At 38.2% G+C, this 27,787-nt stretch overlaps 4 protein-coding genes across 6 annotated transcripts in view; 1 reads left to right on the forward strand and 3 right to left on the reverse strand.

Annotated features, from left to right (window-relative positions):
- The window catches only part of nhsl1b (NHS-like 1b), an 82,473-nt gene extending 71,080 nt beyond the window's left edge, over window positions 1-11,393 (reverse strand). For both annotated transcript variants that reach the window (XM_033991217.2, XM_033991219.2), the window contains exon 1: window positions 10,837-11,393. In XM_033991217.2, the coding sequence (XP_033847108.1) occupies window positions 10,837-11,158 (322 nt within the window). In that variant the 5' untranslated portion in view covers window positions 11,159-11,393. The remainder of the gene's footprint in view (window positions 1-10,836) is intronic.
- A 904-nt stretch (window positions 11,394-12,297) lies between these two features.
- Window positions 12,298-18,685, reverse strand: acbd3 (acyl-Coenzyme A binding domain containing 3). Of its 2 annotated transcripts, none has more exons than XM_033991223.2 (8): window positions 18,342-18,685; window positions 17,665-17,806; window positions 17,398-17,538; window positions 16,647-16,805; window positions 16,362-16,536; window positions 15,299-15,551; window positions 14,027-14,314; window positions 12,298-13,928 (listed from the first exon to the last, which is right to left on the reverse strand). In XM_033991223.2, exons 1-8 carry the CDS (start codon window positions 18,607-18,609, stop codon window positions 13,714-13,716), a joined length of 1,641 nt encoding a protein of 546 aa, XP_033847114.1. In that variant the 5' UTR covers window positions 18,610-18,685; the 3' UTR covers window positions 12,298-13,713. The 2 variants fall into 2 exon arrangements, with proteins under 2 accessions (XP_033847114.1, XP_033847115.1); XM_033991224.2 differs by having other exon boundaries at window positions 14,027-14,311; window positions 18,342-18,664.
- A 2,615-nt stretch (window positions 18,686-21,300) lies between these two features.
- mixl1 (Mix paired-like homeobox) lies at window positions 21,301-23,005 on the forward strand. Its single transcript, XM_033991177.2, is given in 5 exon segments — window positions 21,301-21,705; window positions 21,814-22,034; window positions 22,146-22,251; window positions 22,358-22,814; window positions 22,816-23,005. Coding segments are annotated over 5 exon segments (972 nt in total). The 5' UTR covers window positions 21,301-21,608; the 3' UTR covers window positions 22,907-23,005.
- Window positions 22,986-27,454, reverse strand: lin9 (lin-9 DREAM MuvB core complex component). The gene is made up of 15 exons (XM_033991134.2): window positions 27,204-27,454; window positions 26,497-26,529; window positions 26,259-26,347; window positions 25,897-26,004; window positions 25,678-25,808; window positions 25,452-25,577; window positions 25,221-25,378; window positions 24,986-25,119; window positions 24,751-24,879; window positions 24,574-24,675; window positions 24,421-24,501; window positions 24,223-24,348; window positions 23,971-24,153; window positions 23,792-23,889; window positions 22,986-23,715 (listed from the first exon to the last, which is right to left on the reverse strand). Exons 1-15 carry the CDS (start codon window positions 27,232-27,234, stop codon window positions 23,610-23,612), a joined length of 1,635 nt encoding a protein of 544 aa, XP_033847025.1. The 5' UTR covers window positions 27,235-27,454; the 3' UTR covers window positions 22,986-23,609.
- Between the last annotated feature and the right edge of the window lie 333 nt (window positions 27,455-27,787).

Here is a 27,787-nt window from a genome sequence, read left to right on the forward strand (position 1 = left end):
TTACCCGACAGGGCACTATTTAAGAAAAACAACTGAAAAGTAAAATATAAAGTTTTTGTTTCACTGGTTTGTTTACTAGAAGTCCAAAGAGTTATGTATATTTTCCATGCATTCATATGCAATTTTGTGTGTACTGTATATGTAATATGAGCCAGAGCTTATATTATATTTTATGTGTCCACTAGTTCTACGGTGTGAACTGTGATGAAGAAGTAAGACCACAGTAAACATCAGTGAAAAGAACTCATGTCTCATGTCTTGTGTTTGTGGACAATATAAATTCCTTTAAAGATAAAATGTCTGTTCTTGGTCTCGGATTTTGTAAAATAAATTTCCCCAAAACTGCGACTTATAGTCCAGTGCGACTTTTCTTCATTATTATGCATTTTTTTGCTGGTGTGACTTATACTCTGGAGTGACATATAGTCCTGGAAAATACGGTACAAGAATTTATGGTCAAGTTCAGGTCTGGCCTCTGTCTGTTGTCCATAAGAAGCTACCCTACTCTCATAGAGAGAAATGGTTAACTCATTCATTGCAAAACAGAGCCAGTGTCTTAAGTGTGGTGTTTCTAGTTTATAAAGTAATAGATCACCAATGAAGCAAGGATTCAGAGCATTAATATTGTTGATCCTGCCTCACTGGGGAGCAGACAGTCTTTGGAGAGAAACACCTGCGGCAGGAAACCAGCCAATCAGATGTCTTCAACAGTGCTATGGTCTTCCTAACCCCCAATGTGTCTGCCTGTGTGTACTGCAATACACGCTAACATACACACTAACCTGAAAGAGAAGGTCAACAACACAGCTGAGTCAACAAACCACATGAGGGAAGAGCAGCAACTATATGCACCTTCAATCTCAGAATTCTCATTGCAATAATTTAACAAGATTTAACCAGAAAGTGATACATAATTCTTAACAAAGTCTTCATTATCAGGTACACCTCTGATTATAATAATGACAGTAGCTGAACAGTAATCCAACTGAACATCTAACAGGAAAGACAGGAAAGACAATGCATCATGTGATAAATATAGCAGTATTTTCAAAAATACTTAGTGTGAACCTGCTGAACATTTAAAGGTCCTATATTATGCAAAACTGACTCTGAGCTTTTAGCCATGTTATAATGTTGTTACCTCCTGGAGTTGCGTTTTGTTTCATTCACACATGTTTGAGTAATCATGCATTATTATTTTGTCTACATCTCCAAAGCTCAAAATGCTCTATTCCACCTTGTAATGTCACGAAGAAGTAGTTTTAAAGTTAACAGATACCTTTTACATTTTGCTCAGTAAAGATTAGGGCTGAAATTGTCAAACCTCTTCTGATAAAAGGTGTATGGAGTTTAAAAAACACAGTGGAGCATTTCATGTATCACCACATGACATCTCATGGTGGAATAGAGTGTTTGAAAGAAGAACTCAGCCTAAATGCGCAGGGTTTGTGTGTTAAAATGTGTGAATGAAATAAAAAACACACAAAATAGCGTAATATGGGCCATTTAGGTCTCCTAGCGAAGAGGATGAAAACAATATTACATTTACTAGGGCTGCAAGATTAATCACAATCACAAAGTGAAAATGCAATGTGAATACATGGCGCAATTAGCAAATTGCAAATACTGTCATTTTTGAAGTACCATAATTTCCTAAACAAATAAACAAATATCTTGACTCAGTCTGCATAAAAAAACAGCTTCTAAAATACATGTGATTCTTGTATTAGTTTGTCCGTTCATAGGCTTATTTCAGTCTTCTCCTGGTAGCATTTAAGCCACAACAATTACAATTTGGATTTCTAAGCACGAGAGACCTAATAATATGACCACCAAGTGTATCAACATCTGAAGTGTGGGAAAGAAAGACAGCAGCTAGCCACTGATAGGAAAACAAAGATGACTCAAGTTATATAGACGTGTTAGCAGACAGCTTGCACTAAAGCTTACACAAACTTGTAATTACTCAATTATATGATTAAATCTCCGCACCCATTACTTAGGAAGTCGCTGGTAAGACAACATTTGCTCCTATTGTCTTTTATAGCCAGGGCCTTCGATACTGGGCAGGAGCAGGAATGGGTGTGCAGACTCCAACAGGATTTAAGGAGATTATGCATTGTGCAGGCATATGAAATTATACTCCTCTTAATCTCCTATGAGAAAGATCTCTCACTGTGTGGCATGGGAGGGCACCTGAGAGGCTGTTACATAATACAAACACTAATAACAACACACATTCCTAAATTTATGAAATAAAATTCCTGGTAAAAAAAATTACCATTACATTACACATGCTAAACTGCATATGTTTTAAGATTCAACAAGCTCAGATGGTAGTCCAGACTAAAGAGGAGATCTATATTTATAGATGTAGCAAGTCTGACAGGTGAAAGGTAAAGAAAAATGACATTTATGGAAAAAGACATCTAGCACTATTACTCACATAGCTGAAACAAGCTATATATATATGCTATGAAATCGAGATAGCATGAGGATATTTCAAAAGACAATGATCTCTTTATGGTAGAAAAAGAATTGGCCCTGTCTTGGCATGGGAAGATTCAGTAGTCAATGGGGATTCCGGTACAGACTACGTCATAATTCACATTGACAGACTCCAGCTCAAGTGCACACAACACATCTCTGCCTGTTCAGACAGTGGACAGATGAATGATGAGCCATAGATCTGCTTCAGGCTAAAGAGGGAAAAGACAAAGAAATGCCATTATTCCTGTTAATCAAAAATGTTATACTGTTATGTTTACATAGATTTAGCTAATGATATGTATTATGACCATAAACAACATCAGGGGTAGTGAATGCAGTTATTTGGGGGTGAGCTTGGTACATAGAATACAATGCATTATATACCAGACAGTTAACAATGAATGCTGGATGATTTAGCTGGGGATTAAGGGCAACTGTAACCAAGAGGAAATTATTGCAATTTTTTTCCTCTTTTATTATCATGTTGTCACTGTATCACTGTTTTGTTCATAAGTTTTGCATTTTTTTATGAATGAAATACATAAAAATTATACAAAATCAACCAAGGAAAACTTAAGCATTGGGAACAAAAAGATTACCACCAGCTGTACCATACCTTTGTGGTTCTCAACAATGCCATCATAACGAACACTTAACTGCCAAGCTACAATGACATTGATATCATAATTGAAACACTGTCCTCTATCTTTTTACTACTGTCAATGGAAACTAGCTAATCAGTGAACAACAAACCATTAACAACCTGGGATTCTTGCCTCATAAAACTGGGATTGGAATTCCCAGCTATATTAACCTACATTTTTGTATATGGAAAATTTTGAGACATCTATTACCAAGGGATTAATATTCAAATGCAGTATATTTCAAATGACTTTGCCAGGATTTTCAACTTACACAATAAGAAACGTCTGCATTCTACATCATTTATTAGAGCCATCTGTGTTTATTGGGCTAGACTCTGTGTCTGCCCGTCCATGACAAAATGCGTATAAATCTTATTACTCAATGTGTTTATCCAGCTGAGGACATTTTGAGTTGTGTATTGTCACTGTTTACAGAACTAAAAATATTCACCCAAAAGTCAAACAGCAGCTGCTCCCCAAGATTGATCAGCTTGTGCAAACACAGCAAAGGCCACTCTTGTCATGTGGTCTTAAATTTAAATATTCAACCCGATTTATGGCAGTTTGTAAAATTTACTTTGAAAGATTAAGGTGTATAGGTGCGTGGTATAGTATTGTTTATACAGGAATGCAAAACAAAAAGAACAGTGTTTGTTTTAGTAGCCATTGCTGACTAGCCAGATTTTTTTTTTGATTAGTAATAGTCAAATGGTTACTTATTCTGAAGATTTTTAGATAACATTATGAAAAATGTTGACTGACGGCTGAACAAATACAGTGTACATACATACATTTTATATGAGTCATTTTGATTTAATTAAGCCACTGTTTTTGTTACAAAATGTCTTTTGGCTGGTGTTTAGCTGCCCTATTTGTTTCCATGCAAAAGGTCACACCATCTATATGATTGACAGTAAAACATGAATTTGCACTGACACACAGATAACAAATATAAGCACTACATTAACAATTTAGTGAGGATGCCTGCATGGTGAATTCTGCATTAGTCCTGTACATGTGGTTATGTCAGTTAAGTGACAGATGTGGCTGGAAGTCTTTGTTTGTTGTACTGGTGTGGTCAAAGAGCCCCTGTGTTTATGTGTGGGTGGTTTATGTGTGTGTTTTATGTGTGTGTGCGTGTGTTTATGTGTGTATCTGCAGCCTCTGAGCAGTAAAGTGCAAAAGCCGGACAACAATAGCTTTTATATTTCTGTAAGATGAACTACCACCTGTTGCACTATGTCATTATGTACGTATGCCTTTGCCTGCCCATGCACCCACCAGTCAAATAAATGTTATGGGTTATGGAACAGTAGCCCTTTAAGTAGCCCTTTAAATGCAATCAACAATCAACAAGAGCAACTGATTTACAATGTAATTTTTTAACATAATTTAATAGTAGAGTCTATTGATGTAGAGGCTGCAACAACAAATGGATGAATTGTCTCTAACTGGTTCAAGTCTGTTTTTAAATCAAAGTGGCAGACAAAGAATGTAAATATTTGAAATCACCAATCAAGAAGTACCCAATCCATATTTTACCCTTTTGTAGAAAAATCATATATAACATTTCAAATTCACAGTGGAAACAATCATTTGACTAACTGACAAATACACTGCACTGGCTGTCTTCTTCACCTAGCATTTCTTGGTCATTACTAGGTTATAATCATGGAAATAATAAGTCAGCTAAAGAAATACAGGAAATCAGTTCTGGTTTTGTTCATATATGATTCTGCTCTCGCACAAAGCAAGTCAAATCGTGTGTGAATGGGGTGCTAGAAACTTTGAACCTTAAGATGAACATAGATTACTGGCTATTTAGTGGTGTGACACGGAGTTCCTAAAGAGTAGATACTGGCCCCGTTTCACAAAGGAGTTTCAATAAACCCTGGGTTTAAGAGTTAACTGAGGGTTAATCTCCCCAGAGAGAGACAACTCAAAGTTTTTTGTTTCACCAAAACAGGTTTGGAGCAGATTTTGAAAACTTAGAGATAGTAAACCTTGAGTTTAGCAGAAGATATAAGAGTTTAGCAGGGGATATAAGACTTTATCAGTGGATCCAAGAATAGAGGATTCACCATGACAATGGTAAACTAGAGGAGGCTTCCATCTTAGAGGGACAGATCCAGCGACTGTGGATCAGTCAGGTTTAATATAAAAGAAATGTGGAGGAGCAAATTGTTAATAAATACATTTATATTATTTTAATATGTATAAAGTATGTATATTGTATAAAGATACAAATAAATTTGCAAAGCCTAATTAAAATACATGCAATTTTTCTGAAACCTACTAACAAAAAAAAAACACAATTGTATTATTTAATTTCAGTATTTACTTATTTTTTGCCAATTACCACTTTTAACTATCTAAGACTGAGTGCTATGTAGTTCACTGATTTTGAATGTACCATAAATCAAACTTTAAAAGTGAAATCAGTTGAATTAAGTAAAATCCATAAATCTAATGACTTGCACTTCCCTTTATATTGTCAACTACTCATGCGGCTACTGTGAATTTGAGACAGATGCATTGTCTTCTTTGAAGTAGCCCACACATTGAAATAGCATCTACAACAAAGTGAGAGTGAAAAGGACTTCAGTGACAGTGCAGCAGAAAGAGTACACAGGAAGTCACTTGTAAAAACACAGGAAGGAGGAGAGGAAACAACAGGAAAGGGAAAGTGAGTGACAAGGGAGCAGATCCTGCAACATCTGTGAACAAGCAGATAGTGACAGTGAAAAAACATTATATAACAAATGTCTGCAGCTTTTATTGTTTGATTACATTGTTTTGTTACGATATTGTCATATTATTAGACTCATTATTTATTATGTAATACAGGGGTAAATGGAAGTAGCACAAATGGCATTTCATAATAAAAATTGTTCAGTCTGGGCAGTTGGTACAGCATTATAATATGACCTAGTTATGACACCAGATTTGTGTTACAGTGTGCACAGGAAATAATAGGACCAAACTAAAAAAGTATCTATGACAACCATTGCTAAATTTGACATCTCTACAATACAATATTGTCGTTTTTAGTGTAGTAGATTTAGTCAGATGAACTAACGGCAATATTAAATACACTCTCTCATCTCTCCAATCTCTTATTTGCACTGGAACATTAAAATCATGTTACATGTTTTTGTCATCTAAATGTAAATTATGGAGTGATAAAATACTGATGAGTGTCATAAGAGTGATAAGATACTGTTTTGTGTATTTCCAGCTACATTGCATCACAATCTACAAATACACTCTTTAAGTAAGAATGAGGAAATCTCTTCCATCGAGCAGTCAACCATTAAACCCACGGTTATGGTCACAAAATTAGGTTTGGAAAACATTAGAACTTATAACACTAACAGCCTTCAGAGAGGCTTTCAAGAGCAGCGCACATGGTCCAAATTCTGGCTGAGTGCCCACAACCTGACTGCATTTAGCTGCTTTCTTATTAAGTACCAACTCAGGCAATCAGCCACTGGCAGATTTAAGAGAGAACTTGTAAGCTGAAATCATGTCTGGACAAGATGCACCAATGACAAAATGAGGAAAATAAAGATTTAACATGGGTTGCATAATGAATAGGGGGATGGGGATTGGATGAGGTACACTTTGAATCTTTGGAAGAAGGTTGTAGGTTCAATTTGCGGGGTCACAATCCTGCAATGGAGTCAGCATGTCATTACACTACATCCATTGATAGAATATGCAAATTGGTGAATCTGATAATGAACGATGTCATCTTTATGTCATAACACTGGCTCTAAGTGCGAGTGCAAGAACATCCTGCAAAGCATCACAGGAGCTTCTTGTATGCTTACAACTCAGGCCAGACATGTATCAACATTCTCAACTTTTCTCTGTTTTCTGAGTCCTTTGGTCTCTGTGCCTTTTGTTTGTGGCGGGAAGGGGTCAGCAGTTGGACTGGGCCAAGCTCACTTTTTGGGACCAGAGTGTGGGAACTGACAAGGATTGAATTCTCTGTTACTGGTCTTTTCCTGCTTATTCAGAGCCCTTACAAAACCACAAACCGGGGAAAGGGGGTGGGGTATGTGTCCGCTGCATATCATGAGAAAAATACAATCTGGAATAAATCTTTCTTTTTAGTGACACAATATTGCGCCAGGTTTTGCGCCAGATTCCTTCCCTGTCAGTTAGCTGTGCACAGTATCAGGAGTAGACAAGTACCTTTACAAAGACAAGACCATGTGCACTGGGTTAGAACTAACATAACTGCCAACCTTTAGGTAAGTAGGTGTGAGTTTTGTATATCAGTTATATATTATACTGAAATTCAAGAACTACAAACCAGACAGTAATATTAAACAAAACTCAACTTTCTACTCAACTGTGCACAAAGAATTACATTTTGTTTTATAATATATATAATGAAGTTGTATTTCACTCTAAAGTTTAAGCAAAAAAAACAGTCTGACTCCAACTCCTTTCTTCGAACTTTTTAGAGTCAGATATGCTCTGTAGGCTGGTAGAAAAGTCTTTAAACAACAGCTTTTGTTAAGTCATGTGATCCAACCTCAAGGCTGTTTACACTTAAAAAGGTGTCAGCGCATTTACAGTGTAATTGTAACATTACTCCAAAATGTCTGTTAGCATGCGTAAAGACAGAGCTAACCACTGCACACTTAAGGAGGAGGCAGACTGGGGTAAAGCACTTTGAAAGAGCACTCTACGGTCCACACACGATATGATAGCATGCTATAGATGAAAGATCTCTGGCCAAGACACACGACTATAAATACAGTGAAGGTGGGGGAGGAATGCACCCAGTGTCTGTGTATGAATGAAAGACAGAAGATGGACTGTGGACATGTGTGGGTCAGCTGGAAGCCTATAGTGTTTGTGCATGCCTGGCCATTGCCTATAAGTAGCAGACTGGTTGGCATCAAAATGGAGAACTACATTACTACCATACTCTCCAGCTCCACCTAAACTTCACTGCAGTTTGACCTACTTTCCACATTAAAATGGGGGTCTCCAGACTCACCAGAAGTTTTTTTGGTAAAAAAAAATCTGTTTACTCCAACAGCCCCTGTTAGTGTGTATATTAACAATATGAATGACTTTGGTTAAGTTGTAAGCATTTAAAAGTGATAAAGGTATAGTATGAATGAAATAAATTTAGGAATTTGGTGTTTTTTTTAAATCATGATCATTATCAATCATTGTGGCAATATTAACACACCATTTTTGGGTGGTGACAATGGCCACTTTACAGAGTATATAAAGTTTAGTTAACATTGTCCAAAAGCACGGATTCAGCAGCAGAAATCCAAACCTGCCAAATTAAACTTTACTTAAACCCTTGACTCCTCAGTGCCAGGTGTCCTTCAGACACTATGACCTTTGACCCGGCCACACGTCTCTCTTCACAAACGCATTACAAGGACAACATGGAGTACACACATTTAACAAAAAACATTCACCAAAATATATTTACAAATTCTTAAACTATTTTTTGACCTGAGTGGTTAGCAGTAGCTGTATACAAACAGTAAACATTGCCCTTCTCATGATACTGGTCTAACAGAGGGGGGGCCCTGTTGCCCTAAACTGGTAATTTGATCCAACTTTGAACTGAGGTCAGAAAAGGAATTCAGACCCACAAAAGCTGGGGACATACCAGGGTGACCATGAGGAATAGGAATCTTTCGGGGATCCGCTAGCTCCGATGTTATCGGAGTAGTTATCCCAAAGGGTGTTCAGTTAACTCAACAACAATTTAGAACAAGGCTAACTGCTATGTGCTTGCTAGGAAAACACAACATAGTCATGCAAACAGCGGTAATTAAGCATAAAGTACAGTTTAATTCATACTTATACTATGTTTAATCCTGGTTTCGTCCTGATTTGGGCCTGGTTTGGCTGCAGTTTTACTTCATACGAGCATTAAAGCAACATATTTTCATAGCATAGAGTATATTTTTGGTAAACACTGTTCTCTACATTGACGTGTTTTCAGTCATTGTGAATCATTTTGTTCCTGTAAAATTCCAAATACTGTCTTATTCCAATAACAGGTGTCCATGTCATGTCAGAACTGTCACAGATTGTAATTTACAAGTGCACTAAGTGGCTTGTTGTGGGCTTCTGTGCACCTAATAGTTGGCCTTGAGGTGCTGTGGGAGCTGCCAACTGCAAATCTCATAACAAAACGCATTCCAGCCCAACACGCTCACACCTTGTCTCCTTCAGCATGCCTACATTCACTGCATGACAAACCCAATGACTGTACTACATAAGGAACTCCCAACTCCGCCCATTAACATGAAAACAGATGGATATAGTAACAGCAGAAACATTGGTCTTTTTTATAGACTCATCTGGAGTAGTACTTCTAAACAAAGCCAGATTATGTTGTTAATCAAGTATGAGCTGGTAGAAAGTTTTGTTACAATATTATTTTACAGATGATCTTAAGTGAGTCAGATCAATTTGAGTAGACTTAACAAAAAAAACAAACTCATGAGTCATAACGTAAGTAATCCAGTGTTCAGACAGTGTGCTGTGGGATGTGGTCATGTCATGTGAAACCTATAGGAACAAGCTTAACAGTCAAATTCAATTAACAACGAAATGCAATCAATACCAGTGCTTACTGATATGTCCTTACACACCATAATAAGTCGAAACTAGGGAGATAGTGTGTCTAAGAAAACAGATAAAATGATCAGCACCAGTTTAATTAGAAATGTAATAGCAATGCAGAAATATTTTTACTAATGTGAAATTAGAACTTAATCAGGTAAATTTGAAGAGAGATTACAAAAAGGAAGACTTTAATGCCAATACACAAGATTAAAATTTATGTACAAATGTGAATCAGTATTAATCAGGGTTTAATTGATAAATAAATAGTCAGTAAAATACTCAACTAAATATCACTAAACCGTCATGAATAGCTTTTCAAACTTGCAGATCACAAACAGCACCTGCACTTGTTACAGCGTACAGTGAACACTATCAGCAAATCTTAATGCATGACACACTGGGACTGGGTTAATGAGTAACAGGTAGGAAAGCCAAACAGATACAAAAATGTATTGATTTATTTATAGAGCAGGTTGGTGATTGTAAATTTTAAAAAGACAGGAGAAAAAAAGAGCATATTTGTAACAGCTTGGTCTGATCTTTAAAGCCCTTTGGAACCTTCTGTGCAGATGGTGAGGGCTATGAAAGGGAATCCATCATTTCTGACAGGATTGCAGTTTATATTAACAATGGGATAGACATGTGTTGAGGAGGCTCACTACTCCACCTCCGAGTGATGTCAACATATGTTAGTCACCTGGAATTTCACTTGGCAGTTATCACTAAATATGTAAATGTAAAGTAAAAATTAGGTTACAATTGCAGCTCTGATTTTACAAGTTGGAGGGGTAGGCTATAAAATACTACAGTGGACAGTATTGTTGAATCAGGAATCAAACTAAGGATTATCTAGTAGAGAGGGATACATGCTCAATCAATGTTTTAAAATAATCGTCTAGGTTTCAAATAATCTACAGAATTTCTCAAAAACACCCCATTATCCTAACATATTCGTTGTGTCCTTGGCCCTAATTATTTCATAACAAACACATATCTTCCTAAATCTTCTGCACAGTGCATGCTTATTATACAAATCACTGATATGATTATTATGCATCTATACACTAGACAGCAGACTTACGTATTTTGACCTTCTTTGGGTCAAGGTGGCGCACTACTCCTTGTAAACCTTGCAGCCGAGCTTGAACCCTACAGGACCTCCGGAACACCATCCCAGCCTCCATCTCAATGCCCAGGAACACGTCGCTGGCATGCCGTGACAGGTCCGAAAGTTGGTGGATCAAGTTGGTCAAAACGTGACAGCTAACCTCGTCCAAAGATGAGAATAATACGGGTTTCTTCAGTTTGCGTCCGCCGGTTTGGTCCCCCGGTTTTACGCAGCCATCTCTACTGGATAACCTCCCGACACGCCGCGGCTCAATGGTCCTTTGGTGAAACGGCATGATTACTGCATTAAAACTCCAAGCAAAGCGAAAACTAGTCAGGTAATATCACCGTTTCATAGCGAAGCCGTACGTTGTCCCGTGTGTGCTCCTACCACTTGCTGAATGTCAAAGTGCTCACATCCCGCCATATTTTGGGGGTAATCCAAACAAGCAGGGGACTTTGCGACGCTGTCCACTGGAGACGTACGTTGCCTCCCAAAGAGTATTCGAATTCAAGCAGACTGAATACAGGCTGGAGGGGAAAAGCACTACTGAGGAAAAGTACTGCTGTAAATGTGAAGACCCGGATATCACTCCAACCACCTGTAGGACTGGAGCTGGAGCCAAAATCCAAAGTTTACCTGCCTCTCACAGCGGACTGCTGCAAAACCCGGACTAGAGTTTTGAGGAATTCGGGTCGTGCAGTGATTCGCTTCACTAAGAGGGGGAAGAAAACGAAGGTAACAACTCAAATATTTTAATTCTCCTCAGTATTAATACTTACAGTACTACTTCAGTAGCAGTAATAGTACTTGCAAAAGTTGCACAGTAAACAAAATAAACCAGTTGTAGAAATCAAGGCCTTTCTTGTTCTAATTTGACAGTTGTTAAAGCTAAGCAAACTGTGTTTTACAGCAACTACATCTTGTAATGTAGCATTTATAGCCATTAACAAAGACGTTGTGGAACCTGAAGTTGTTGATCTATCCTGTGTGTTTACATCATGTTTGCTCGTCTTCTGTGTCCACTGCTCAGTGTGCCATTCTCACCATTCACACTCACTTTTGATTTGTAACAGCCATAAGTGCCCCAAGTGTCTGTATTACCAAAGAATGCGCTCAATGTATGCTGGACTTTAATCATACATTGTGCTGTACTTGCAATCAAAGATTTTCTGTTTCATGAGGCTTATTATTCTCACAAATGTAACATGTCCATTTGTAAAATTAATATGCTAATATCAAATGTGGTGTGGAATCACAGTTCTTGTAACATTATTATTAATACATCATGATTCATAAGTTGTAGGAAAAAGGAACAAAAGCAGCTGCAGTCTTGTGATTTTATCAGTATCCTGGCCACAGATTTTCCTCATAAAAATCTGTAAACTATCTTGCTATTTATAAACAAATCAGAAGAGAAGTCCATGAGAATCATTCAGTTTTGGAGATGAACAAACATTTAATCATGACTTGAAGATGCCCAAACAAATCAAACATTTCAAAGCAATACAGGATGAGGTTTTCTGCCAGCAATGTCAGGAATTACCAGTTTTACTTCTGAGGTGGAGCCTTCACGGGGAAAGTTCACCCAATACATAAATCTCATTCATCTTCATCTTTACACAGTGCATTGATTTGCAAAACCTTTTTCCAAAATTAAAGTCTTATAAACTCATTCCATATTCTTATTTACATACAACACTTTAAAAGTGAACTCAAACCAGTAAGAACATAAAAACAAATTTAAACAAAGAAAAACTGAAAATAATTTGCCTTCAAATCAGTGTGAAATTCTGCTGCAATTGTGTAGTTTCAAAAAGATGTTGCTTTCTGAAGGTCATTCCCAACTTGAGCTGATCAACTGCATCTGTTTAAATAATACCACTTTGTAAATTATAGATAGTAATCAACCACATAACCCGAGACAGACATTTTATTCACACCACAATGAAATTAATTAAATTATATATTAAACATGAAAAAGAACAGCAACAATGTGGATTAGCGTTTTTGCATTTTAAGTAACAGTGCCTTATGACCTCACTTGTCTTATAATTTGTGTGTTCCATCCACTGTCAAAAGATCAATAAGTTTCTCGGTGGACAACAATTTAACATTTCAGACACAGTATGTTAAAAAAAAACGGAAAAAAACAAACTCATCTTATCCCCTTAACCTTGATTATAGGAATGAGCGCCACAGCTGTGTCCACCTTCATTGCAAATTTGTAAACCAGAGAAAAGTCTTTTGCCTCACTTCAAATAATAGGCCAATACAGCAATAGTGTATGAATTCACCAGCTCTGTCATCTTCTTATAGGCATTTTTGGTAGAGAAATGAATAGTCGTTAGTACAATGACAGTATGGTATGTGTATGTGTGAAATAAGTGTGTGAGAGGTCAAAGGAACAAAAGGCCTTGTGTTGAGCAATAATGTTTTAATATATTTTACTTTAAATATTAGTCCTTTGTTTTGGAGGAATGACATTGTTTACATAGTCATGAAGTCCAGGATGAAAAAGTCATCATAAAGGCTACAGTGGGCAGGATGGTTACAGAAAAGACGCCCAAGATGAAAGATAATGAGACCAAAATGATTTTGGTCTGAGTGAGCGCAAAAGGTTAGGATTATACAACAGAAAGAAACTCTCCAAGGGCTTGAGGATTGTATGTGCGGGTAGAACAACATACACACAGTGCTCAAATTCTCCATTTAATCTCCAAGGGTCCACGTTTGTGTTTCAATGTCGCCCTCTGATGGGTATTTCCAGAACAGCTCTTGGGGTTACTTTCTTCTCCTGCCGCGCACACACAAAGCTTGCACACATTACCACACGCACAAGATTCAGGCTTATCTGGTGTAGTAGACTCTGTAGTACACACTCTTCGAGCGCCAGAGTGAATAAGAGTTGTCAAACTTGAGCAGGTACACGCCGCGCCCTGGGTACTGATGACTGCCAGCATACACCTCCTCATGACAGTCCCTCCGATACACTGGCACTATCTCATCCACCTGGGGCTTCCCTGCGTCTTTCTTTGCCTTTTCTTCCTCATTTGCAGGCTCACCTGTGGACAAAGAAGGTCAATTAAATTCAAGATAAAATTATTTCTGGTTGGGTTAATTTTTCTATACAATAAACATGTACAGTTAAAGCACAACTCACCTTCCTCGTCATCATCTTCGTCACTGGACTCTGACACATGCACACTGACTGAAGCAGAGGCAGCGTCCGTCCACTCAAAGAACACCCCAAAGCCAATGTCATAATAGTCCGTGGCAAACTCCCAGAACAGGTACGATCCTTCTTCATGAGTGGGAACACGGACAGTCACCACTTCTCCACGACCCACAGTGATGACGCTATCTGCATCCTGTCGAATCTTTTCCTTAAAATCTTTGATCTGCGGTCTTGTCCACATGGATGGGGCAGCTATGATTGGTGGAGAATCTGCTGTTAGAAAATAAATAGGATGGATAACAAAATATATACTGTCAATAATAAACACCATCTGCAATTTTTTTTTTGGATATTCCATTTTGGGTTATTCATTAAGTTCACACCAAAATAGTAAACTACTACTTGTGTAGACTGTAGTAGACCGTTTTTTCAATGGTGCCTTAGCTGACCAAAAATTGTATTAGTCGACCAATTATTTAGTTTAACAATTTCTATGGGATAACAGCAGAACAAAATGCATGGCAGTGTTTCCTCTACGAGGACGCCCCGCCCCACTAACAGCGCCCCCCACGCTCTCAGTCAAATGATGTCACGCTAATCACAAGTCTTTACCAAATCCATTTTGCTACTACTGTAGAAACTACTGTATTCATAGCAGCTCTGATTCTAAATCAAATTTCAGAGACGGAAGCAAAAAATGTTCCAGCTCAAGAGGTCTATATTTTTCTCCTCACGAGTAATGATCACGTACGTGCACATATGCAGTCAAAACTTCCCCTGCCAATCCAGTAAACGTTGGGGAAACACTGTATGGCATGAGTTAGATGCTAATTTGGGGTTAATCTACCCTTTTACACAAATATACACACCCCCTTTCCTAGTACATTTGAGTCCAACACATGGTGAGATCGTAATAGCTTTAGTTGACTAATCTGTCAACAGGCCATGTCTTTAGTCGATTACAGTCCTACAAGAGTTTAATACAAACCAACCACTGGTTACAGGATACACTGCCTATAATCTAAAAACTAGAACTTTCATTTATAGTTCCTACTCATGAGTTTATGCACTAAGTAATAACACAGCTGTGAGCTTCATTTATAAAACATGTCTTCCATCATTTTTCAAATATCAAGTTGCTACACATTTTGCCAAATTCTGTTACAAAAACCATAGATACTTGACTTGTTTGTTTTGAATTATATTTTGGCTAGTGACAAGTTTACAATAAAACACAATAATGTGGTTTTCCCTTACCTACTAGTGGGCCATTTTCTGACACCTCTTCTGCCAGCTCAGGCTCAGGTTCCCGCTCCATGCTTTCTGAATAGGAGTCTGACTGGCCTCCATTGAGCGTGGGGACCTCCTCTACAGTAGGTGATGATGCTGCACACAGTGATCCTGTTGCCGAGGCTGCAACTGCTTCACCACTGTTAAAACTGTTCGCTTCTAAAGGAGCCTGCGCTGAATCGGCCTGTTGCTGAAGATGCTGCTGCTTCTGTAATGCTGCCTATAATGAGAGCAGAGTGTTAATACCATCATTTTAATTTATCAGGAATTGTTGATTTGTACATGTTTGTAGTAGTTTCAACAACACTGTTGCAATATGTCTATTTGATTCTGCAATATGTTGTGATCATGTGATGCCTATAGTTTAAAAATGAGCTGGAGGGCAAGTTAGACCTGTATCATTGAATAACTGTGAGATTACAGATTTGTTGACCTGGTTTATGGCCACTATCTGCAATTACTGGGCCTATCCACATTTGTGGAATTAATTTAATAATGAGCTGAGTTTGAATATTTCTTTCAAAAACAGTGACTCTCCTAGACTTATACAGGGCCCTGTAGGACTTCAAATTCTAAAGCATGAACCCAATGTCTATTTATTTTACTATTCTTCACTTTAGAAGTAATCACTCAAGCTGCAAGATTCACAAAGGTTGCACTTTTTGAAGTACCATCATTTCCTCCACAAACAACAGAATATCCTGTCTTCTGCACAAAAACAGCTAACCCTGTAGTTTAGATCTGTACAAACATGTTATCCTTGTATTAGTTTGTCAGTTCATATTTCAGTCTTTTTAGTCCATTCTTCTGAACAAGTTTAAAATGTGAACATTGAACAGAATCCCTTCATTAAAACAAACTGCAAATCTTATCACAATGCTTGTCAGAAAAAAAATCACAATTAGATATTTTTCCCAAATTGTTTGGCCCTAGTCACCAGAGCAAATAATCGGCCTCACAGGAAGCACCATTGCTTTGCAAATGCAGCACTACCAGTTCCACCATTCATCCATAAATAGGGTTAATGTACCTGTTGCTGGGCCAGCTGGACCTGGTACAACTGCTGCATGTACTGCTGATAGTGCTGCTCCTGAAGCTGTCTGATGAGGCTCATCTGTTGCTCTGGACTGTTTGGATACTGTTGGGCAGCATACTGTTGAAACTGCACTGCTGTCTGGGCATTTAGTGCAGCCATTATCTGCTGTCTGAAAAAAAGATTGTCATCTACCTAAAAAACTGAAATGTTCTGGTTTGTGAAACTACTTTTTCTCTGCGTTTACAGAAGCTAGGGTAGTCTTTTTGAATAGATTCTTACTTCTGCTGTTCCACCCGTAGCCTCTCCTCCTCAGCTTGTCTTCTCTCTTCCTCCTCTCTCCTGAGCCGCTCCTCCTCTTCTAGTCTTCGTCTCTCCTCCTCCTGTCTCTGTCTCTCCCGCTCTTCTTCCTCCTGCCGCTGGCGTTCCTCCTCCTCTTTCCTGTGATTACAAAACTAATTGTTAGCATTGACTCTACTGTTTAAGTACTGTATCAATAACATTAAACCTTTTTTTGCTTTAATTTGAAATGGAAGTCATTTTCAGTAATAAACAATAATAAAGCAATGTATCTAAATGGATTTATTAGAAAAATGTAATGAATCTTAAAAAACATAAATTAAAAAAAAACTAAGCTGTGGACTATATAAATTACAACTTAAGTTCTTGTAAATGACCACTTGAAATCTAATCATCTGGGTCTTCTCCATCTTCATCAATTTTCTTCTGTATCAATCAGAACACGATATGATATCTATATCTTGTCTTGTCTTACCTCAGATCACCAGCTTTTAGTGTTTTGCGCATTTACTTGGTAGTCATCATTATTTTTAACTTTTAAGCTGCAATGGTTGTTTTGATGTTATTTTTATGTGAACAGATCATGAGTTTTCTGATTGGCTAAACTGCCTGTCAATCATGTTGGCTGGTCAGGCTACTTGTCATTATTTTTAACAGACCAGTGACTTTGACATATCTCCAATTTTACAACTTCTAGTATTTATTGATTGGATTTTTTATTAATCGGTCATACCTTTTTCTCTCTTGTTCCTCCCGCTCAATTTTGTGAGAGATGACGTATGGCGCAAAGAGGTTACAGCATTTATTCAGCAACCTGACAAATTCCACCATTGCCTCCTCTTTTTCCATGTTGCCCAAAGATGCCCATTCTTTTCTGTAAAAAAAATGATCAATAATCATATAATCACAATAACACATTAAACACTGAATTTTATTATAATTCAATACACTCCTCATAAAAAAGGAAATATAGATAGATAGACTATATACTTGCTGTTACCTTCTGTCATTCCCCAGGACATCAAAAAAGCCAACCTCTGGGGTTGCATCAGGATTATACGGACCCAGCAACACCTGTTTATGCAAAGCAACAAGTCGGAGCTTCTCTTCATATGTTGGATGGAATGCTTTACCATCCTTATCTGAAAGCAACAATTTAAAAAAAATATATATATATCAACTTGTGTGCACTATGCACTGTGCCAAACAGACTCAGGAAAACCTAACAGTAACCATTTAGAAAGGGACAGTTTTCATTCAGAGATGGGCTGTTCTTTTCCATCCTAATAGAATCCAAATGCAAAACTATGTCGCAATCTCTTGTTTTCCAAACAGGCGTCACAAGTTTATAACGACAATCAATCCCTTAATACAACAAGGACATTTTAGTGCACTGCATGCTAGTTTTAGTAAAACGTTTTAAATATTAACTATTGCTAATTAAATGTTTTGTTTTTACACGTGTTTGTGATTGTTGAGGTTGAGGTATTCCGCCAAACAGCTTTGGCTGCGTTTAAATACCTTGTTATTTGCGTTTATAGGACAGGAGCAGTGCTGACGGTGACAGTTAGCAAGTAGCTAATGTTAGCTATGTAGCACGGTCTCATTCAAACATTAACACAAAATAAAATAACATATCCTTGAAGAAATGCAACATAAAAGAACATGAGAGCAAACCTTTAAAAAATTTAAGCGCCATTCCGTACAGCTCCTGTAGAGGAAAGCCCCATTTCTTTTCTATCGCAGATTTGGCTGTCTCTCCATCTTCGTCCCCAGCCGCGTCCGGTTTACTGTTTTCCAGTGGCGCGGGGCCGGGCTCCGACTCTTCGGCCGGGCTCTGCTCACCCTCCGGATCGGGGCTGAGAGTGAGGCCATCGATAGAAACTTCGAGCCGGCTGGAAGTAGCACTATTGAGGTCGCCGCTCTGAACCTCTGTCGCCATCATGTACTGTCAGCTGAAGCAGCCACGTACCTACTTCCGCTTGGTTTACCGGAACATCCGGTGAGACGTAAAAGAGGCGAGGTCGAGGCGAGTTGAGCGGGTCACATTAAAAAAGATGGAAGATATGATAAAACTTTCTTTAGATGTTGACAGTTTTATTAGTATAGCTAATGTATAGTCTCCAACTACAGCAACAACTGAATCTGGGTTGTCAGTGCTTTAAGCAGCGAAAGTTGAAAACTTCTAGAATACAGTGACTGAGCTGTAGAGCCTGCAGTAGCACTGATTGGCTGCAGTTGCTCAGGTTTAGGTCGTGAGAATTCACACATGCCACTGTGACCTTGTGTGAGCCAAGTATAGCCTACTTCCAGATGGTAGATGGTAGATTCTAGTCTTAGTCTAGTTCAGGATTATTCCGAAATCCCAGTTTAGTCCCAATTTTGATGTGCAAGTGTGAGTGCACTCTTTATTTTGTCATTGATTTTATTTGTAGAAACTGCTTGGCTATCTGGCTCATTCAGCTGATTAGATGCATCTTGAGAATTAAAACACTAAATGACAATACAAACCACTTGGTCATAAGGCCCATGTTTTGTGGAATTATGAATAAAATTTATATTTGATTCGGACACATGTACCTTATATCACTTTAGACTATTATGTTAACTTTGGAAGAGTGGATGAGTGCTTTAAACATAATGATACCCATTTATTTATTTAAAACTCCTCATTGTGTCACAATAAACAGATAACTACTGCCCTGCCATGCCTATAGACTGTACAATGTATATACAATCTATGGTCATGCCATATCTAGTTCTAATACACAAATGATTTAACAAATAAAATAGCTGTGATTTTAACATATCACTGTCAACTTGATAGTAGAAGTAAGTTGGCTTGTCTGGCTGCATGTTAGATGTATAGTGATCAAACTTTGGATAACGTAGTGGTGCTCTTTTATTAAAGGTGTTAATGTTTGTGTCTACAGGGACAAAAGCATTGGAGATGGGCCAATGGGCTAATCCTCAAGTAATTTTGCTGTTTGAAGTGTGTCTTACTCTGCAAACTTGTTTTTGAGATAAGCCTCAACTTCAAGTTTTAAAAAGTTCAGAACATTTGATTGTGAACATTGCAGCAAGTACAGCAAGGTACAACCTATGCTGTTTTATAGACACAAGAGCTACTATTGCCATTCACAAGGGGACTATAACATCCCAATGTAAAATCTAGCCTGTGAACACTTGTAGTAACCAATGAAAAATTCCCAGAGCACGGCACATTTGTGCTGTAAAATATGTAATTGTAACATACTGTAAGTTCAAAATAAATGCACACTTATTATGACGTTTTTATTACACTATTAAACACATTATATAGACTAGACTTGTTACAATAAGAAAATTTGGAGTGCAATATATTGTTGTAGTAAATATAGATGATAATCGATAATATTGAAACTAGTTTATGACACTGGCATTATAACTCAAGAGCAGATTTAAAAGCAGAAACTATTCTAAATGTAGTATTGTTTTAAAAAATCATGAACTGCAATACATAAAATGCAGAAAGGAACACTCAGTTTACACCTGTGATGATTCATAGAAGTTATTAATTCAAACTTCTTCATCTCAAATTTTATCATATAGCCAAAAATTACAAAAAATGTCCCAGTAGTGCAGTGAAAATATACATATGATAAATATTTACCCCCAAAAAATGTTTCCAGCTTTTATATATTGAATGATAATTCGATATAGTGATTATCATGACAGGCCTAGAAAACACACAAATAAGCAAGTGAATTGAAACAATGAAATGGCTTTTATCCTGACTTATGCACAAATATTCCTTTTTGGAATGGATGATGATGTCTGTCTGCTTAACAGCCTGACCTTTTGACATGCTCTTCCTTTGAACCAAATGATGGTAACCTATACAACAACATGAGCTCATCCTTTTGAACTGAGACATGTGTATTGGGATCAGTCATGTTGACACTAATGGGCCAGGAAGCATAATGTACTCTGTGGACTGCAGAGGAATATGCAGACAGGTGAATTTATCATACAACTAACTACATTATAGCTTTATACACCTCTATACATTACATTGTTTATAAAGACCCACAATACTGCACTTTTTTTTCTCATGCCCCAAAACCTGCCTAGTTTTTATCTCCAACTATCTGGCAAAATGTCAATACATTTCCTCCAAGATTAATTATTCATCATTTGAAAAGATGAATAAAGTATAAGCTATGGATCATTTTTGTTTTCCTTCTGTGTTAAAAATTCAAATGTTATTTTAGTGGCCTATATATAGCCTATAAAAAGGATAACAAACTTAGGAGAATACATCAACAATGTTTTTATTGACAGACCACAGTACATAGGGTGTGTACTCTGTGTTTCTCACAGTTTGTAGATATATGTAATTTCATCAGGTTAAATGTGGTGAGAGACCGATAGGGATAGAGACTTTGCTTGTTTTGACCATTTTAAATTATGGTCAGATTGCTTTCATATTACCAGCAGTCCAACTGTCTAATATTAGCTAGTGCTTTTTGCAGGCTCTAGTAAATAATTTTCTGCTGAAAAATTGCCTACTATTGGTAACAGAAAGAAAGAAATCTGTCCAAGTATTAATGTTATAAGGAAGTAGCAGTGGGTTATGTGTCACTGTGAAGGATTCACCTCGGCCCATTATTGCCTTGTCCATTCTAAAGCAGCTAATTGTTTTCTCTGTTCTTGTGTATTGCGTATGCAGATTCCATTAAAGCCCTTTAGAGGGTCGTGCAGCCACTACACCGTCCAGGTGTAACCGCTTCACACCTTGCAGCCTGCAGACGTCTGAAGTTCTTGGCTGCCGCAATGCCAGTCGAGGCTGATGGCTCAACCATTCACACATCCCTTTCCCCATCATCTTTGATCTCCGGGTATAAAACTGGCACCAATTCTCATGCTCTTCATTCAGTCACTGGGAATTAGAGCGAGAACGTCATGTCTGCAGTCCAGAGTAACCTACGAGTTGGAGATCTGAATGCCTTCCAGATGTGTCACGAAGGGCCACTGACGTTGAACGCCATGGTAGCCTCAGGTTAGTAGCCTAATTAATTTAACAGTTAGCGGGTTATTTAATGTTGGGCACGCGTATCCACCGTGCGTAATTTACGCAGCGTTAAGACTGTATCACCCTATTTTACAGATTATGGAGCACCTGATGGCGGAAATTACTTCAGCAATTCAGAATCAGTACCGAGGACAGATAAATGCGTGGCAACTCTAACGCATAGGAGGAAGAGAACAAACTTTACACCGCAACAAATTGAAGTGTTGGAAAAAGTCTACTCGGACACCAAATATCCTGACATCTACCTCCGAGAGCGACTTGAGGCTTTGACGGGCCTGCCAGAGTCCAGAATCCAGGTAGGTTATAGTAACACCTTCTTTCAAGAAAGCTGCCTACTGTAATAGCCTAATATGCCCAAGCATTTTGACATGAAGCAAGGTTTCATTGAGTTTTGTTGAATTTTGCAGGTTTGGTTCCAAAACAGAAGAGCAAAGTCTCGTCGTCAAGTTGGGTCGTTAGTGTCCACGAACAATGCCACCCCCATACCAACCCATTTCAGCCAAATTCAGAAAGGTTATCATCCTTCAGTCTGTTGATATGTGATTTTATTGTTCATAACTGAATTTACAGCATTTAATTAGGGGTGATTTTAACTGAAATATCAATTTTTTTCTTACAGTTAGTAGTCACAATGCTGAGCCACAGAGGACAGGCTTTGGCCATGATGAAAATTTCAGACCCAAAATGCACCAGAAATCTGAAGATACCCATAGGGGAACTCTACCCACCAAATCCAACAGCTATGAAAACCTACCCACAACCTGTCTCTACGACAAAGATGTGAGCAGACTGAAGCAAGAGCAAATGCAAAGACCTGAGCTCAGTGTAAATGTGCCTTGTTACAACGTCCACCTTTACCTCAAAGGAAACCAGCATCAGCCTGAAGACAGCATGACAAGCAACACTCAGGCCAGACAGTTAGTGGACTGTGACAACTTTCCACCAAATAAGACCATTGGGCCAGAGATGAAGGTTGTAATCCCACCCATTCCAATGCAGAACTTCAGCAGGTCCCCACCAAAGGACAATGGATGCCCTCTGCAGTATTCTCACATCAGACCCACTGGAATCAATCACTCGTGTCCATCCTACTGAGAGCAAGGACTTTTCTGACTCGGATTCAGATTGGGAAAATGAGGCCATCATTGGCTTTAGTGGCTTTATGTAATGCACAGTTCAATTGTGAATATCTCCACTGCACAGCTGTATAAAGAAACATGTAAAGCTAAGCTTGTATGCAGATGTTTGATAATATGAAAAGCCTATATTTATTGTCAATAGTTTTCACAAATGTTCAATTGTAAATAAAGATTCATACATTAAAAACATAACTTCGGAATAACTGTTTAATATAAAAGAAAAGAAAATGTTTATATACATGTACAGAAGAGCACCCACCACAGGGAGAACCATTGAATGGTTACTTCACCTTTGTGAGGGGTTGCAACAATAGCCATGCCAATGTGGTAATGTTAATGATAACAGAAATTAAGTTCCAGAGCCCTCTTTTATAAAAATATCAAATCTCTTTTCAGTGCACACAAAATTACAAAACATATCTAGGTTGACAAAAGCACTAATCAAATATTTTACAATTATCTACAATTGTACAAAATATACTTTAGCCTCCACTCCTAAATTTAGCAGAGTAACAAGAAAAAGGAAAAAGTTGCACACACCTGCTCAAATAAATAAATATGGACTATAAAAATATAAGACTTAATGCTTGGCACATATAACCATTGCAGTCAGTCATGTGCGAAACATTGCATTAGGCTTTTGTTTGTGGTCTTCAGACAGTTCAGATGAAACGCACCCACTCCAAAGATGTTATCAAATCGCACCTCTGTGAGGTGACAACAATGCTGCCTTCACACTGCGTTAGTGTTGTTGGCAGCAAACGCATGTAGATTGCCCAGTTGACTAAGGCCACTCTGGATGTGAGCCACGTGGATCTCAACGTTATTCTGGAAGCAACTAGAATATATGGGAAATTTTATGATGAAGTTTTCACATTAAACCAAGCACTATAAATATCATAACATCAGTTTACCTAAGGTTAGAGGGATCAATGGATGCCTTGATGTCATTGAGTGAGTCTGTTAGAGATTTGAACTCAAATGCGTTCAGATCCCCACCATCTGCCAGACACTAAAATATATACATTCATTATTTTTGGTTTAAATATCAATATGTAAACTAAACAGAAGCTTCAAATGGAATGAACAATACCTTGATCTGAAGGAGGAGAGCTGTGAGTCGTGAGATGAGTTGTGTGAGGCTGTGATTGGACACAACCTGCTGTCCATCCTGTAGTGAGTTACCAAGCAGCACCATCTGCTGGGCCTCTTCCTCACAGCGCCGCCGTAGCTCTGTGGGATGGTCAGCTGGAACCAGGCCCTGGTCAGGAGCGAGCTGAGGAAAAAACTTTTTAAGAAGCCATGACAATTTAATGTGCCATTTCATGGTGGGAAATGGTCTCACCTCACAACAGAACTGTTGTACTTCCTGCAACACCTTGTTCAAGTCTTTATTCAGTTGTTCTAGCTCGAGTACTGTTGTAGCATAACGCTTCTGGAAGTCCAGGTCGATGGGCATGGAGTAGGACTTCTACAAAGGAAAATAATTTATCAGCTTCACTTGTACTGGAGCTATGACATTATAAAATAGGAAAACCTGTACCAGTTTCTCAGCTTCTGTGTTCATTTCTTTTAAGTGCTTAATGTGCTCCTTTTTGATCATAAGGATCTTTGAAAGCCTTGTCTGTTGGTAAGATATGAAATAAGAAATCGCCTGATGAAATCGCCAAATGAAATACTATATAAAAATATTTACCACTTGGACCAAAAACTTGACAGGAAACCCTCCCAGTGTTTCCCCTTCAGCACCTGAGAGTTTGCTTTTCCAGGGGGACTGGTTGATAAGGGGATCATTGTCCTTAAAATAAAAGCATGCATTAATAACAAATACAGTATACAGTACATGGTAAACAAAAATTAGGTTTTACTTTACCATAAGGACAGGAGTGGTAGCAGACGGATAAGAGCCTCTAGGGGGAGTCATTATGTTGTGAAGGTAGCGATTTGACCGGTGCTTTTGTGCAAATGCTGAAATGGGCATGGTCTCAGTGGGTTCATTGCTCTGAAAAGCAAAATTATTAAACAACTGTATGATATAATAAAAATCAGAAGTTATGAATCTACTGTAGGGTTTTGCATTAAAGGTTTATGAAGGCAGGATTGTTTACCAGAACTTCATAGTCAGGCACAGTGTGAGTTCCCAGGCCACTGCGGTCAAAGGTAACACGATACGTAGCAGCACTTGTGTCTACTGCATCAATCTGCCCCGTGAACAACCCATCATGGACCCCTCGTAAGCGAGCTGTTGAACATGAACATGGCCTTTAAAAAACACTTCAATACAAAACATTAAAGTTTTAAACAACCATTGGTCTGGAAAAAAAAAACATTTGAAGATAATACCTGTGACTTTGGTTCCTATGATAAGTGGCATGGGGATTTCATCTGGAAGGTCTTTGCAGTTTGATATATCAGTCAATTTGCTTTGCTGTAGCAGTCGTATCTTTTGCCTCTTCTGCCTCAGAGCTGTCCGCTCTTCAGCAAAAAATGCCGAGGAGCACCTAAATTAAAGAACAGCTTTTAATTCAATCACATCCTAGATAATTAAAAGTGAACAACTCAAGGTGAATATACCTGCGAGGTTTTCCCATCAGTCTTCTGATTGTTCCCCATTCAACCCTGCTTAGCTTTCTGGTTTTTAGATTTGGGAAGGACTCTTTGAGACAAAGGCAAAATTCATTGTCACCTTCAAAGAGGGGTCTGGAAAACAAACAACAAATACACACATATATGTATATTTTTTTTTACATTTTTGTCCTACATTGATTAGAAACTACTATAACTAATATACCCGTCTTACCTGTCAATATTGGAATAAAACCATTCATAGATGCACCATTTGTGGGCTTTGGGTAGCTTGAGAAGGTTTCGTAATCTTAGCCCAATTTTCTGTGATGTTTTCTTGTCTGGTGTCACCACATTTGAAAACTTCTGTAAATCAAGAGTGTTCATGTGACCTGCAGAGCACACTGCCTAAATACATACGATGCAAAATGCCTTTCTAGCTGCTAGTCTTTACCTGAGGTGTGGTGGAAACTCTCTGGCTTCTTCGAGGAGATCGGGAAGGAAGACGAGGCTGTTCCTCTTCATCTCGAAACAACCGACTTCTTTTTGAGCTTCGGGTTGGCTGTAAGTACAGTTGGGAGAAATGTATTCAAATCTAAATGGAGAGCAAGAAAGCATTGCTTTGATTTATATATAAAATACATTTAATTGAATTATTTGTTTCAGGCCCTCAACCCCATTTCCATTGTTGCTGCATAAGTCAAATAAACTGGAGTGCCTCACCTGTCTGTAACATGCAGCAAATCTTTGACAGCTAATGTAGGATGAGGCAATACTACGTTTGAACCAAGTCCATTTGAAACAAACGCTGCTTACCGTGTCCATTGTGAGAGTTGACTGACGGCCCCTGGTGTTGTGAGCTCTCTGCAAGCTGTTTTCATTCAGAGAGTTGGACAAACTACCCTCTGCAAGAAAACAACAAAAAATGTTTTACTGTGGCTAGCACACATTTTAAAAAGGTTCATTCCAACTGTAACAGTGAATTATGCATACATGTAACCAAGTCCTTTGAATTGAATATAACTGAAACACTCACTTTATATATACTACTCACCCTTTAGACTCACAAGTGCCTCTGCTGAGGAGCCTAAAGGAATACACGTGCCACAGTCGTTACAAAGCACAACACAAATACTAAACGCTCAAATGTGAAGATGTGTTAGGACTAATAATACTAAAAAAAAAATCGCATTTAAGGAGTGAACTGTCTGGGTGTTGACATCCTTAGACACATGGAGTGAAAACAAAGACAATAATTGGACTAAGGACGATTACTTATGACTGAGGAGAGATAAATTCACTAACTGTACACTGAGCGTTACCGGTTAGCTTTATTAACTGCCATTCATTTAACAGTAACCGACGCACAAAACTGTCATAAATACAGTATAACAAGGGAGCACTCCACAATAAAGGCGCAATGCAATAGTAATTGTAGTTTAAGTTTAGCAAGTATATAGGATAAGCCAACACAAATTCGACAGGTTAGCACATAGCTAAGCTATGCTACGGCATTTGTTTACCATAAAGACTCGAGTGTAACCCATTAGCTTTCGTTAGCCTTCTGCTAACAAGCGTTAGCCTACTTGTACAAACCGGTGCGTCTTTGCAAGTGGAAAATAGGTTGTAATCACCACCTGAAAGCCGTTGTATCAGCAGGGTGGTGGAGTATATTAATTTATAATAGTGTGTAGATTTGATAGCTCCATGGGTGTAGCACGTTTTCGTTGAGAAACTCTTTGAATTAGTATTTTTACTCACTCTCGTCCAACAGCTGGTCCATCTCCGCCATCTTGAATCAGCCGCGCCGCTTTTTCAAAGACTTTGTCAAAATGCATTCTGGGTCGGGACGCTTTCTGGAGGGCAATTTGAGAGAAATGCAACTCTCCAAACTATATTATCTTATTAATACCCCTACTTAATTCACATTGTCGAGATACGTACAGGATAATAAGACCAAACAGTAGTTTAGTTTCTCACGGAGAGATGCACAGCCTCACCGACCTTTGAACGTTTCACCGTAGGCCTACTAGGAAGTGACAGCTACGTTGTAATGTTGTAAATTCATTCGTTTTCAAAACACATCTTCTAAAGACCTTTACAAGATAGCCAGTAGCCACATGACAACTTTAGGACCTTACCTGTCATGGTAGGGATTACACTGGTCTACCTTTGTGCATTAGAAAATGTATAAGAAATGTAGAGGCAAATTTTGACCAAAGAGAATCCAGGCAGGTTTACTTTCATAACAATTTATTTTGAATGGACGGTTGGGATGAATGAGATGGATTAGATTTAAGATTAGGCCAATTGTAATGACTTTATATAGTAGGTCAATTAAAGAC

Source organism: Periophthalmus magnuspinnatus, chromosome 24 (assembly GCF_009829125.3).
Source record: "Periophthalmus magnuspinnatus isolate fPerMag1 chromosome 24, fPerMag1.2.pri, whole genome shotgun sequence".
In the NCBI taxonomy this organism is placed as follows: domain Eukaryota; kingdom Metazoa; phylum Chordata; class Actinopteri; order Gobiiformes; family Gobiidae; genus Periophthalmus; species Periophthalmus magnuspinnatus.